This window comes from Peromyscus leucopus, chromosome 16_21 (assembly GCF_004664715.2).
Source record: "Peromyscus leucopus breed LL Stock chromosome 16_21, UCI_PerLeu_2.1, whole genome shotgun sequence".
Taxonomy (NCBI): Eukaryota; Metazoa; Chordata; class Mammalia; order Rodentia; family Cricetidae; genus Peromyscus; species Peromyscus leucopus.
Window position 1 is genome coordinate 69465268 of NC_051084.1, and position 14571 is coordinate 69479838.

At 40.8% G+C, this 14571-nt stretch overlaps 1 protein-coding gene and 1 non-coding gene across 5 annotated transcripts in view; both read right to left on the bottom strand.

The window, feature by feature from the left end:
* The window catches only part of Kat2b (lysine acetyltransferase 2B), a 119850-nt gene that overhangs the window by 50628 nt on the left and 54651 nt on the right, over positions 1 to 14571 (bottom strand). For all 4 annotated transcript variants that reach the window (XR_003736657.2, XM_028890194.2, XM_037199902.1 and 1 more), the window contains exons 4-6: positions 13093 to 13185; positions 9987 to 10168; positions 988 to 1179 (exon numbers count right to left, since the gene is read on the bottom strand). Coding sequence is in view for 3 of the 4 variants with exons in the window: in XM_028890194.2 (XP_028746027.1) it covers positions 988 to 1179; positions 9987 to 10168; positions 13093 to 13185 (467 nt within the window). In the remaining variant the exon portion in view is untranslated. The remainder of the gene's footprint in view (positions 1 to 987; positions 1180 to 9986; positions 10169 to 13092; positions 13186 to 14571) is intronic.
* LOC114707471 lies at positions 7964 to 8067 on the bottom strand. The gene has a single exon (XR_003736658.1). It is a non-coding gene; the product is annotated as a U6 spliceosomal RNA (small nuclear RNA).

Genomic DNA, 14571 nt, shown 5'->3' on the forward strand with positions numbered 1-14571 from the left:
GTTAGACACATACCTCACTGATAAGCTATTGGTATTGACAGACTCTGAGGGTGAAGAGACATTGCCTTCAGTTGTGTATCCACTGGTGGACCCACAGAATACAACAGATAGCTTCAATCCCATGGCCACATAGACAGTCTTGGTAGAACACAGAGGGACAAAACTAAATAAGAATATGTGAATGTGGAAAAGAAGTTAGTATGGGAGAGGAGGTAGGCAATAAAGGAAAGTAGAGGTCAGAGCAATCAGAATGCATTATATACATACATGAAATCGTCAAAGAACAATTTAACAAGTGCTGTCGGATGTTGTGGTGGTTCAAAAGAAAAATGAACCCCAAAAGGAGTGACACTATTAGGAAGCGTGGCTTTGTTGGAGTAGGTGTCGCCTTGTTGAAAGAAGTGTGTCACTGTGAGGGGCAGGTTTTGAGGTCTCCTGTGTTCAAGCTACATTCAGTGTGGCACACAGCTGCTTCCTGTTGCCTTCAGATCAAGATGTAGAACTCTCAGCTCCTTTTCCAGCACCGTGTCTGCCTGCACACTGCCATGCTTCTCACCATGATGATAATGGACTAAACCTCTGAACTGTAAGCCAGCCCCCATTAGATGTTTTCCTTATAAGGAAAATGGTCATGGTGTCTCTTCACAGCCATAGAAGCCCTAACTAAAACAGAAGTGGTGGTATACACCTTTAACTCCAGAACTCAGGAGGCTGAGACAGGCAGATATCTGTATGTTTGAGGCCAGCCTAATCTACATAGTGAGTTCAAAGACAGCCAGGGTCTCAAAAAATATAAACAAATAAAAATAAAATAAGTACAGGTTTGCCGTATGGAATGAAGAGATATTTCCTGGGAACTGAGGGTTCTTCTTCTTCTCAGGATGCTTTCTCTAATGTTCATGATTTTGGTACTTAAGTTGGCTTTGGCTTGTTCTCCATAACCTCAGACCTGGGATAAAGCAAAGCCCCACAAGCACACCCCCTTACTTTGGGAAATGTGTGAGGATTAGCGTGCGTTTCTCAAGAGGCAGTTTGTCTTTTTCCTGTCTAGCTTGCTCCAGGAGCTGTCGTCTCATGATGGTGAAAACCGAGCGAAGCAATGTTCTCCCAAACACCTTTGTGGTTTCGTACCGAGGTAGGCTGTCACAGAACTGCGGCACATTGCAGTAGCACAACCACCTGTAAGAAGAGGAGACAAGTGCCATTAGGGGGCTACCAAGTCCCAGTCATCCATAACACCCAATCACAGAGAACTTCTAGACAATGAAGCTTAGCTAAAGGAACTAGGCCTTTGATGACAGCCAATAAGATCACCACCAGGTAAGTGAGCCTGGGATGAGACAAGCTGGCCCTTATACACCCTCTGTGGCTGCATGTGGGCCTCTTCCTATTCTGTCATCATTCCGGGAACCTGAAGTCCAATACTGCTTTGTCACTTGACCCTCTCACATGGAAATATCACATTGTTCAGTGCCCACTTTCTTGTCTATAAGACAGGGACAAGTCACAGTGAATTCACCAGATTTTCTATGGACTGAGATAGCATGTTTAAGGTACAGAGTGTAATTTGATTTTGATTTAGATTGAGATTATAGCCCAGGAACTATGGCCTATAAACCCTGCACTTTGGATGCTAAGGTAGATGGGTACGGAAGGTTGAGCCCAACATTCCTGCATGCCAACAGCGAAGCTTCTGAAGGCCAGGGAGGAGAATCTGTACCTTAACTCATTGAACACCAAGGGAAGTGTGGCTGCCTGGGTCACTGAATCTTAGGAAGTCAAAATGCAGCATAATCAGATGTATTGTGTGGTATAACCCTGTCACTGTTTGTGTAAAGTCAGATTGACAGATCACATCAATTAGAAAACCTATTCATCTGAAGCATCCTATTTTTAAAGATAGTAAGGATCTAAAAAAAAGAACATAATATCACATCTAAGTGGCCTAAATGACCATATCTAATTACAGAGAGTTGGGAAATGACTGCTTTCTATAAATTATTTGGTAGGTATAAGATATTTTAATAGTATAAGTACTTAAAATATTTTAAAAATTAAAGAAGGAAGTATGTATATAAAGTGAGGTTTGAGATGTAGCTCTGAGGTAGAATGCTTTCTTAACATAAGTAAGGTCCTGGGTTTGATCCCCAGGACTGACAAGAAAAAAAAAAAAAAAAAAAAAAAAAAAAAAAAAAAAAAAACTATGTAAGTGAGAAAGAAAAAGGAAAGCAACAAAGAAACTCCCTTTTGTAAGATCACCTAAGGGGGAAGCCATTTGCTTACAACCAAAGTTCCATCCCTGAGACCCAGATGGGAGGAGGAAAGAACCAATTCCCACAAGTTGTCCTTTACACACACACACACACACACACTTTACCTTCTTATGATAAATGAGTGAGTGAAGGAGTGAATGAAAAAAAAATAAATGAATTGCCTAGGCAACACTCTTACCACTGAAGCTGTGGAGAGAAGATAAAGAGCTTTAAGACTATTCAAAACCCAGTCAGGTACAGGAAGTAATAAGCTTTGACCATCTGTTGCTTAGGTACACTCTGTAAGCTCAAAGTCAAAAGTGCTTTCAGCACTGTAGGGTCGGAGAGGAACCAGGTGTGCTTGATCTGACCGCAAGTCTGCAGTGAACTGCGGGTAGGGGACATCTGATATAGAAAACTTCTTCCAACACTGATGCTAAAGAATGAAAATAATCAGAAACAGCCCTTGGATTTTCAGGCAGCAGACGCAGGCTCTGCATCTCCCAGGAACAGCTACAAGCATGGATCATGGGAGTCCCAGAATGCAGATGTAACTTGTGAAAACTTGTGGGAATGTCATTTTGCAAACCATCCTCTTCCAAGTCAGTGTTGCTTTCCAAAACTCAAAGTTCATCCTCTCCTCACTGAGGACACCACCCGTAAGGTGAAGTGAGGATGCAAAAAAACAGCATACCACTGTGCACATCTGTGGTCTTGTTTTTTGGGTCTTTTTTTCCATCTAATTCTGTACCTAACTCCCATACTACCCAGTGAGTGGTGGCAATGGAGCAGGAGTGTTTCGCTTTGACCACACACCCCTATAAGTTCCCTTATCTGGAAGGCTAAGGCAAAAGGATAGCTGGCTCAACACCAGACTGAGCTACACCAGGGAAGTGGGAAGGGAGTGAGGGATGGAAAGACAGAAGATGGGTGAAAGAGAAGGAAGAGGCTTTTTGCTTGCTCCCTGTCTCACCTCCATATTTTGAGACAGTCGTACTCTATAGCCTATCTTGGTCTTGAACTCACAGCAATCCTGCTACCTCAGACTCCTGAGTATTTGGTTACAGGCATGAGTCACTCATTAGGAAGAAGCAGGTTAGTGTTACTGCATCTGCTTTGATTCACAATCTTTTCTTTTTTTAAATTTTATTTTATTTGTATGGCTGTTTTTCCTGCAAGTATGTATATGCACCATTTGTGTACGTGCTGCTTGAGGAGGCCAGCAGAGGGTGTAAGATCCCTTGTAACTGGAGTTTCAGGTGGTTATGAACCACTTAATATGAGTGCAAGGAACCAAACACATCCTCTGCAAAGGCAGTGTGCTCTAACCACTGAGCAATCTCCCTAGATTCACAATCTTAAAACCCCTGTGTATGTTACTTCTGTTTCTTCTCTCAAATTTCTCTGTTAATATTTCATGTGCAAGTACTATTCTGTAATAATTTTGAATTTTACTAATTTATTGAAAGTGACCTTTTTAGAAAAAAAGGCATTATTTATTCTATTATTCTAAAATTCATCTCTTTTGAAGCCAATATTATTGGATGTTAACTGTGCTTATCAGTGAAAGGGAAAGTGTGATGGTTTGAATAGGAAAGGCTGCCATAGACTCATGTTTGAATGCTTGGCCCACAGTGAGTGGCCCTATTAGGAGGTGTGGTCTTGTTGGAGGAAGTGTGTCACTGTGAGGACAGGCTTTGAGGCATAGTGTAGTTTAGTCTCTTTCCTGCTGCCTGTGGATCAAAATATAGAACTCTAGCTCCTTTTCCAGCACCATATTGGCCTACACACTGCCGTGTTTCCCACCATGGTGATAATGGACTAAACCTCTAAACTGTAAGTCAGCCCCAATTAAATGTTTTCCTTTATAAGAGTTGCAGTGGTCTAAGAAAGAGTATCTGGGGATGAGAGGAGGCCAGCCCAATAGATAATTATAAAATATAAATACATGAGCTACCTGGTCACAAATCTTAGTAATCAGAAGTCGAACTCAATGCAACTCTGATTATCTTGACACTATTTAAAATTTGACATTAAAATACAAGCAAACAGGGCTGGAGTTGTAACACAGTTGGTACAGGGCTTGCCTTACATGCAGGTCCAGGATTCAATCCCCAACACAGCATAAACCAGGCTTGATAGCACACTTCATAATCCTAGCACATTTTTAATCACAGTATTGGGAATTTTCCACATTGACCCTATAGATAGATGGCAGTACTTTTTTGGTTTGTTTTGGTTTGTTTTGGTTGTTTGTTGAGACATAGTTTCTCTGTGTAACAGTCCTGGCTATTCTGGAACTCATTTTGTAGACCAGGTTAGACTTGAATTCAGAGACCTGCCTCTGCCTCTGGAGTTCTAGGATTAAAGGTATGTACCACCAGGCCTGGTATAGATCACCATACTTTTGATAAAGAGTAAAACATATTTAAAGTTTCTATCTATTATCTCCACCGCTCTGTGAATCAGAGCCTCATGCAGGCTGGCCTTGAACTTAAAAGTCTCCTGCTCCAGTCTCCTGAGTGTGGGGTTAAAAGTATGTGTCATCAGGGGTTCACATATGTATCTGAGTGGTACTGACTTAGGTCTAAAGTACATTACAGGCAGCTGACAAGCTAAGAAACTGGCATTTCTGCTACAAAGATGATAGTTTATAAATATAATAAAAGCTTTTATTGTTTGTTTGTTTTCGGGATAGAGTCTTTCTTTGTAGCCCTTGGCTGGCCTGGAACTAGCTATATTGAATAGCATGGCTTCAAACTCAAAGATCCACCTACCTCTACCTCCCGAGTATTGGGATTAAAGGAGTATGCCACCAAAACTGGCTAAATTATAATTTAAAACTTGAAACACTTTTTCTTTTATTCATAACAGTAAAAAGCAATACTGTTAAATCTGCTTCATTTAGTTTGAATTTTGAGGTAGGGTCTCCTGTAGCTCATTCAGGCCTTGAGCTCCTGACCCTCCTGACTTTACAGCCTGAGGACTAAGACTACAGGTGTGTGTTACCTCGGGTTGTTTTTTATTTTTATTTTTTTTTACTGAATAAAGCTTTACAAATTAGATCTGGAACAATGACCATCATCTCTCTGAGTCCAATATTCACCACAGAAAATCCTATTTTGCCTCATTTTGATGCCAATAGTGTGCTCCATAAATATTAGGTTTCTTTGTTTTAACTCCCCCAACTTTGCTGGGTTCTTCTCCCTGCTTTCCTTTCTTCATCAAAAGGGCATGATAGAAGAAACAGGGAGTTGAGTGCATCTACCTTCACTTCCTGATATTATGAACTAAGGCTCTTGATCTAGAAATGAACAAGTTCTAGTGCATATGGAGACTCATCCATTGACTCTCTGGGCAGGCTCTGCCTTTGACTGTAGGCTGTGGATGCTGAGCACCGAAAGGCTCTTGTGCTGTTTCTATCAGAAGCCATCATATCAAAGGTCTCATTCAAATACTCACTGTAAACGGGTTTTTTCTTTGGGCCGCCAGCTCACCAAAAAATGACATGGAGACTTATTAATTATGAAAGCTCGGCCTATAGTTTAGGTTTGTCCCACTAGTACTTTTACCTTAAATTAACCCATTTATACTAATCTACATTCTACCTCATGGCATTTTACCTCTCTTCCATCTTACACCTTCTGTTTCCTATCTGTGTCCTCTGGCATCTCTCCCATGCCTAGATTCATCTTCTCTCCTTTTCCTGTGCCTGAAAGTCCTGCCTAACCCCTTCCTGACTAGATATTGGCCATTCAGCTCTTTATCAAACCAATCAGAAGTTGCCTTGGCAAAGACACATCTTCATAATGTACAAAAAGATTATTCAACAACATCCCCCCACCTCCTTTTGTCTAAATAAAAGGAAAGGTTTTAGCTGGGCAGTGATGGTACACACTTTTAATCCCAGCATTGGGAGGCAGAGGCAGGTGAATCTCTGTGAGTTTGAGGCCAGCTGGTCTAAAAAGTGATTTCCAGGACAGTCAGAACTGTTATACAGAGAAACCCTGTCTTGAAAATAAATAAATAAACAAACAAAAAATAAATAAATAAAATAAAATAAAAAGAGGAAAGGTTTTAACTCTAATATAATAAAACTATAAACAATAAAAACAATTATCAGGTAAGAATTAAGCCGGGCGGTGGTGGCGCACGCCTTTAATCCCAGCACTCGGGAGGCAGAGGCAGGCGGATCTCTGTGAGTTCGAGGCCAGCCTGGGCTACCAAGTGAGCTCCAGGAAAGGCGCAAAGCTACACAAGAGAAACCCTGTCTCGTAAAACCAAAAAAAAAAAAGAATTACATTCACAATGTCCAGTTCATCTGTATTTGGCAAATTCAGAGTAAATATTCCATTATCTGTCCTATCTTGGTGAGTCCAAAGTTTGTACCTTGAAGAATTTACTTTTATCCTAGTTTGTATTAGCAATCCCAAACTATTTTATTTTGTTTTTTTAGACCTCAAAACATTTTCTTAGAAAACAATTTGAGCTTTTGTGTCTCTCAACCTTATACACTTTACACTTATACACTCACCTCTTTTGTGAGTTTCCTTTTTGAATTTGATAACAAAGAAAAATGAACAACTATCTCATCTTCAACTCCATCAGAGACCCAAGAAGGATATATTACTTCAGCAAACAGGAAGTGAAGAGCAAGCAATTTCTATAACTATAGAAATGACAGAAACAGCTGGCTGCCTGGACAGTCACTCAAGTTTCCTCTGCAGTGTTGGGACATCTATCTTCAGCCTACAGGCCTAGAATATCTGACAGACTTTTCTGTGAAGCAAGAATTTTGAAGGACTGTCCCACCTTGTCTTGGCAAAGTTTGACAGTCTTATTCCTTTGTGTCCTGCTTGTCCGGTTTGTACAGTATGCTGTCAGCAGTCAAGGTAAAGGCAGTTTCTTGCCCAAATGGCTAGCTTTATCACAATAAAAGAAAACTCCACATGGAGGTTCATTGATGCCCATCATACTTTTATAAAGTAGATTGGTGCTTCCAGGAACAGACATGTCTCACTGTCATGAAAAGCCTTAGGTTGTTAAAACATTTTAAACGTCATATTCTGTAGGTCTCTGAAGTGAATGAAGACCATCTATCTATCTCTAATACATCAGTTTAACTGTGAAAACAAATCTAACATGACTATAAGTTTGACTGTCATAGATGACTAACTGTTAACCTGTCTTTTTTTTATTATCCTTAATAGCTTTCAAGGACTAGAACTTAACATGGCATTTTTAAATGAGGTGCATAGGTACAATATCTACAATTTCTACAAGAGTAGAAACCTATATACGGCATAACAAATATTTTAAACAAGAGTAAAAACATATATATAGTATAACAAAAATAACCCTAAATTTGTATCAATATGCAAAAATCCATATCAATGTAAAATAAGTAAGACTAGTAGTTTTTTTCTTAGAAAGTAGATTCAATAATATACCCTTTTATTCTATCATTTCTATATCCCACCCCCTTTTCTTTTCAGAATGAAATCCCTGAATCTAATTTGCTGTGTTTAGTATCTTCCCTGACCATGACCAATAACAACTTGTGACCAACTCCCCCCAAAGGATGACAAACATCCATCAAATGACCAAAAACCACCCACTGCACCTCTTGGAAATGTGGGCATTGTGTTCTTAAAATTACTTTGTTGTCTTGGGGCAACGGCACCTATAGGGGACCCTGAGAAAATTGAAATAAAGATATGAAACGCTTCATGAATTTGTGCATCATTCTTGCTCAGCGGCCATACTAATCTTCTCTGTATCATTCCAATTGAAGTATATGTGCTGCCAAAGACAATCTTGTTCAATTATCCATTACTCTTGTCTATTATCCAGCTATACAACTCCACATTGGCAGACTGTGTTTTAGACAGCACTGTGTGGGGGGTGAAAACAAACCAAAAATCTTCCCTGCACCTGTTTTGTACCATGCAGCAGCGAAAACTTCCCACAGAATACAACTTCACAGAAGAAGAAACTGAGCATCAAAGAAGAAGAAACTCATCTACAGCTCACAGAGGTAGAGAAAGAAGAAAGCCCTGAGCCCACTCAAAACCCACTTTCTGTTTTTTCTATTCTTTAAGTATCTATTAATATGTGCTACCCATTTCTTGATAGTTCCCAAGTGCCACCCTATATTATTACTTTATTTCATTTTATTTCTTATTGTTTGCTTGTTTGTTTGTTGGAGACAGGGTTTCTTTGTGTATGAAGCCCTGGCGGTTCTGGAAATCACTCTGTAGACTAGGCTGGCCTTGAACTCAGAGATCTGCCTGCCTTTGCCTCCTGGGTGCTATGATTAAATGTATATGCCACCACACCTGGCTTTATTTTGTTTTCTAAAATATGGCCATGTCTCTCATGTTGTTTATACATTTGATTCTCTCTCTTTTCCTTCCCTTCTACCCCAAATCCCCCTCTTAAAGACAAGGCTTCTATGTAGCCTATAGTCCAGGTTGGCCTGGGACTCACAGTCTTCCTGCTTCCTGAGAGCACAGAATCACAGGTATGTACACATATACCTTTTCTTTTAATTATTTGCTTTTTATTTTTGGTCCTATTTTAATTTATGAAACAATAATTTTCTCCCGTAAGAGCTACAAAGACAGGCTTGGTAGTGTATAGCTGCAATCTCAGAATTCATGACATTAAGCAGAGGGTTAAAAAGCAGCCTGGGGCTGGGTAGTGGTGGCACATGCCTTTAATCCCAGCACTTGGGAGGCAGAGGCAGGCGATCTCTGTGAGTTCGAGGCCAGCCTGGGCTACAGAACACGTTCTAGGAAAAGTGCAAAGATACACAGAGAAACCCTGTCTCAAAAAAAAAAAAAAAAAACAAAACAAAACACAAAACTAAACAGCCTGGGGTATAGAGTGAGTTCAAGGCTACCTGGGCTACATGCTCCCTCTCTCAAACAAACACACAGTAAGAATATTATGAAAAGAGATAAAATGGATAATTCTGGCCACAGCTATTTAAATGAAGATAAATATAGGTCTTAATACTTTGTATACTGAATGTGCCAAATTGTTTGTTTTCTAATTTATCCTTCATACCTAGATTTTTATGTGATTTTGTATCCTTCTCATTAAAATTAACATGAAAAGGCTAATTTTTTTTAAAAATGCAAGCTATGTATTAGTTCTTGTATTTTTTTCCTTTGAGCTAGGGTCTCATTATATAGCCCTGGTTGACCTGGAACTCACTAATGTAGACCAGGCTGGTCTTGTCAGAGATCTGCCTGCTTCTGCCTACCAAGGAATTAAAGGCGTGAGCCACTGACTCACGTAGCTATTTTAAATTAGATAGTAGTCACATTGGAGAAATAAAACACACAAGTTAAATTAACTGTATTTAGTTTAATATTATCAGAGCCAGTGGGAAGGCTCAGTGAGTGCCAGTGTATGCCACCAGCCTTGAGGGCTGAGTTACATCCCTGTATCACACGGTGGAAGGAGAGAACGAATTCCTACAATTCGATCTCTGACCACCACACAAGTGACATGGGAGAGAATAAATACACAAACACATAAATACATACATACATACATACATACATAATTTCTGATTTTAAAAAAGCAAACTAAGAACTTGAAAGTTAAACTACATAGGCATGTTCTACGAGTTGATGGAGTCACCATAAGTGGGCAAACCCTTTCCTGTGAGGCAAATAGTAATTTCATGTTTGGAGCCAGGGTGCAGTATCTCAACTCAATTACCTTGTGTAGTTCTCCTTGTATCCAGTGATGTCATCATTGGGAGACCTTAGTCTCCGCTGTGATGGAGCTTCCAGGTGCCAGTAGTTGATTCGATTCAGAAACATCTTGGCCAGCTCAACTGTTGTCTGCCTCTCTTTTGATGGCAAATGACTAAATTTGTACTGCACAAAATTATTCACACCCTGAAAAGAATTGAAGGCAGCATGTTCATGTAGCTATATGACCACACTAACTCTGAATCCAACCAGTTATCTCTGGAGTTATTTGCAAAAGAACAGGCAATCTCAGTCCACAAAAATGTCTTCCCTTTCCTTCAAAATAAACAGTACTACCCAGGGAAATCTCCTTTCTGGTCACAGTGGAGGAAAAAGTGACAAACAGAAAAACAGAATTATGATTCTGTTCCCACTTCAATCCTGTAACATCAAGGAGAAAAGCATAGACACAGAACGGAAAGGTCAAAACCCCTTTAATGAGAAAAGATCCAAAATGAGGTTCTTGGATAAATGTTTTGGTCTGTGAAATTTTTAATATTTTGCTACCTTATCTTTCATCACTCTTGTAGTTTTAGCAAGAATATCAGAGGAAGAAAAAACATTCAGAAATGTACACTTTTCCAAGAGAGTTGTAGATTAAATTTTCTAGAGAATACTCCCATCTCATCACATAAAAGAACAAGAACTCATTAGTTTAGAATCAACACGGAACTTACTCTGTCAGCCATGTGATGGTGGCACATGCCTTTAATACCAGCACTCAGGAGGCAAAGGCAGACAGGTCTCTGAGTTTGAAGCCGGCCTGGTCTACTTGGTGAGTTCTAGGACAGCCAGTGTTAGCATTTAGACATTACCTGGCCCGCCCCTTGGAGACCTGACAGGATGGACTTGCTAAGATTCAGGCAAATACCTAGACAGCCCAGGCACTAAGGCCGTAGTCTGTGTACATAAGGCTGTGTGGATACTTAGTTTCTATACACATGTGCTAAATCCTCTTATTAAAGGCAAACCCCTCCCCCACTCCTCTCTCTCTTCCCACGTGACTGCGCCTACACCTGCTCTCTTCCCCCTTTCCTGTCTCTTCTTCTCTTACTTTCTTATTCCTCACCTCCTCAGCCCTTACCTCTAGAGGCACACTGACCCACATGAGTTCTGTTGTGTAGCATGGCTTTCTTGGGCCCCTTGGCTCCAACTGCCAAGGCTGCCTTCTGCTGGTTTTTTTTTTTTGCTTGTTTGATTGGTTGGTTTGTTTTTGGTTTTTTTGTTGTTGTTTGTTTGTTTGTTTTTTTGAGACAGGGTCTCTCTGTGTAGCTTTGGAGCCTTTCCTAGAACTCACTCTGTAGCCTGTAACTCACAGAGATCGCCTGCCTCTGCCTCCCGAGTCCTGGGATTAAAGGTGTGTGACACCGCCAGGCCCTTCCACTGTTTTTATAATAGCCAGGGCTATATAAACTGTTTACAAAACAGTCCCAAAAAAATAAAATTTGTTCTCCCAAAGGGTTATTTACACAAAGTCATTTATTTATAAAGACTCTGGTATCACTGTGTGATGGTTACCTATGGCAACTTGATAGGACCTAGACTCCCCTGGGGAAGGAGACTCAAAGAGTAACTGTTTACGTTGGGTTGGCACCATTCGCTATAACGGAGGTCCTGATCTTCCTAAGAGTAGAGAAACCAAGCTGAACATAAACAAGCCCGCGTGCATCCATTTCTCTTTGCTCAGACTGTAAATATGATCTGATTAGCTTGGAGGAGCTCCTGCCATGCGACTTCCCTTCTATGAAGGATTATAACCTGGATTGTAAGCTGAATAAAACCCCTTTCTCCTCTGAAACTGCTTTTTTTTTTTAAATCAATTTTTTTGTTTTGTTTTGTTTTTGTTTTTCGAGACAGGGTCTCTCTGTGTAGCTTTGTGCCTTTCCTGGAACTCACTCTGTAGCCCAGGCTGGCCTTGAACTCACAGAGATCCGCCTGGCTCTGCCTCCCGAGTGTTGGGATTAAAGGCATGAGCCACCATCGCCCGACAAAAATCAAATATTTTATCACAGCAACAGAAACGAAGCTAGAATTAGAATTAACCACACACATCCCCAAGATACAATGTTTTCCACGTCATTAATGAATTCCCTCTCTTCTTAATAGGCTTTTTCAGACAGTGCCAAATAAAAAGACAAAGACTTAATTTTAAGACATCAAGTGTTGTGGGAATTCATTCCATTCAACCAATGGCCTCTGGGCTATCTGGCCCAATGGACGTGGCCCTTTCTGGGTATGTGACTGGTTAAAACTGAGGAGGGGGCAGCTTGCTCTCTCCTGGGTGGTCGAGACCAAGTCAAGCAGAGTGAAGCAGCTTGCAGAGCAGAACAGGACAGTGACAGCTGGACCAGCAGGACCAGTGGCAGCGGTGGCGGTGGCAGCAAGTGTCTTCCTTGTTCTGTATTAGTGAGTCTGTTTCCCCACTGCACCCCTTAATAAATTGAATATATGTATATACACACACCTCTGTGGGATCTCGCTTCAATCAAGAGTAAGAAAAGGCGCATTTTATGAATTCTTACCAACTACATGTTCTACGCATTTTTCCCTACACACAGAGTGCAATCTAGGTGCACAACACTCCTAAAAGACAAAGCCCAGATTATTTATTAAAGTGAGTGTGACTGTGGGACCCAGAGTGTCCTAGGTTCCTATAGTCTTGTGTTAACATCTTGATGCTGGGTTGGGATGGTTGCAAGACCTATATAGAAATGTAGAAGAGGGTTGGAGAGATGGCTGGGGGTTAAGAGCACAGGCTGCTCTTCCAGAGGTCCTGAGTTCAATTCCCAGCACCCACATGGGGACTCACAACTATCTGTAATGAGACCTGATGCCCTCTTCTGGCCTATAGGCATACATGCAGACAGGATACTATATACATAATAAATAAATCTTTTTTAAAAAAATTTAGAAATGTGGAAGGAAGCATGAAAGTTCCTCAAGCTGGAATATAGCTTAATGGTATATGCTGACTATTTATAAGGTTCCAGGTTTGAGCCCCAGCAAACAAAAGCTGGGAAGGGCCCTTCAGTCTTAAATTCATGTAAAAGAGATCCTCAAAATACTTTTACCTGTTCAATACTGGGCTTTTCAAATGGGGGCCTCTTCTCCAAAGAGCCTTCAACCACAGGTTTTCCTCTTTGTAAAATAGACTTTCTCAAGAGCTGCAAAGAAATCATTTTTAAAAACAAGCTTTAGTTTGAAAGGCTTTTTATGGTATGTTTGTGGCTATGTGAGTTATGGTTTTGGTTTATTTAACAGGGTCTCCTTATGTAGTCCAGGCTGACCTTAACTCATGGCCCTTCTTTCTCAGCCTCAGCTTCCCAAATGATAGAATTATGGGTATGCACCAACATAACTAGCACTTAAAACACACACACACACACACACACACACACACACACACACACACATCACATCACATCTATTCCTTTCCTTCCAGTTCCCACCCCACATCTACCTAACTGCTAAGTGGAGTCACCAACTATATTCTACTTAGCCACATAAGAACTCCTAGATAACACAAACTCGTGTTCCTGCTAGTCACAAAGCTAGCTACCTTTCAATTCTGAGCAGCCTGAACTACCCTGCACTGATCCCCATACTCTACCCTTCCCTCCATTTCCCCTTTGCTCCCATTTTTGCTTGCTAGGGACCCAGAAACCCATTTAGACTCATTGAGGCCACCACAGGGAGCTGAAGCTCTCAGTCTTAAACATTAGATAAGCCAGGATCCACTCCACATAAATAAGGTCAGAAAGAACTGCTGCCTGCAGAAGCTGTGAAGCCCATGTGTACTAGACACATGGGCTCAGGGGCTTGGAAGGAGCTTTCTCGACTTCTGTCTTTTTCTATTTCTTTTCTATCTGTAGAAACCAGGTGCATGTTCTCAGTGCCCACAAACCAAATACACTGCTTTTAATTCCTGTCCTAGGATCAAAAGTCTCCAAAACTACTAGAACTATGCTGAAGATGAATTCAACCCTAAGGACTCTGGAAAAACCCACACTTGGATGTGAACAACTGCCCCCCCTTCTTTTCCTCCTTTGATGCTTATGTTTAAATCTATTTTAAATACTTTTCCTTGGTCTGAATGTGGTGACTCACATGTGGAAGGCTGAGTGAGACCAGGGGATTGCCACCACTGGCTACCAAATGAGTTTGAGGCCAAACAGGGCTACAGAGTAGAGTCAGATCTCAAAGAAATAAAAAATTTCTGTAAAATATTTTTACATATATTCGTGTGTATGTGTGTATGTGGATGATGCATGAACCACAATGTATATGTGGAATTCAGAGGACAACTTGAGTCAATTCTGGCCTTCCACACCATGACTCCTGGGACTTGAACTCAAGTCATCATGCTTGGCTGCAAGCACCTGTGCCCACGGAGCCATTTTACCAGACCTTTTTCTCAATAAACTCCAACTCTGAAAAAGAAAAAAGATACTGACATTCTTTCCATTCAACTCTAACTGAAATCGCCCATAGCTTCCCTCACGTGTAGGTCATGCATTTATTTACTCTTTCCTTCTTTTCTCCATTTCTGC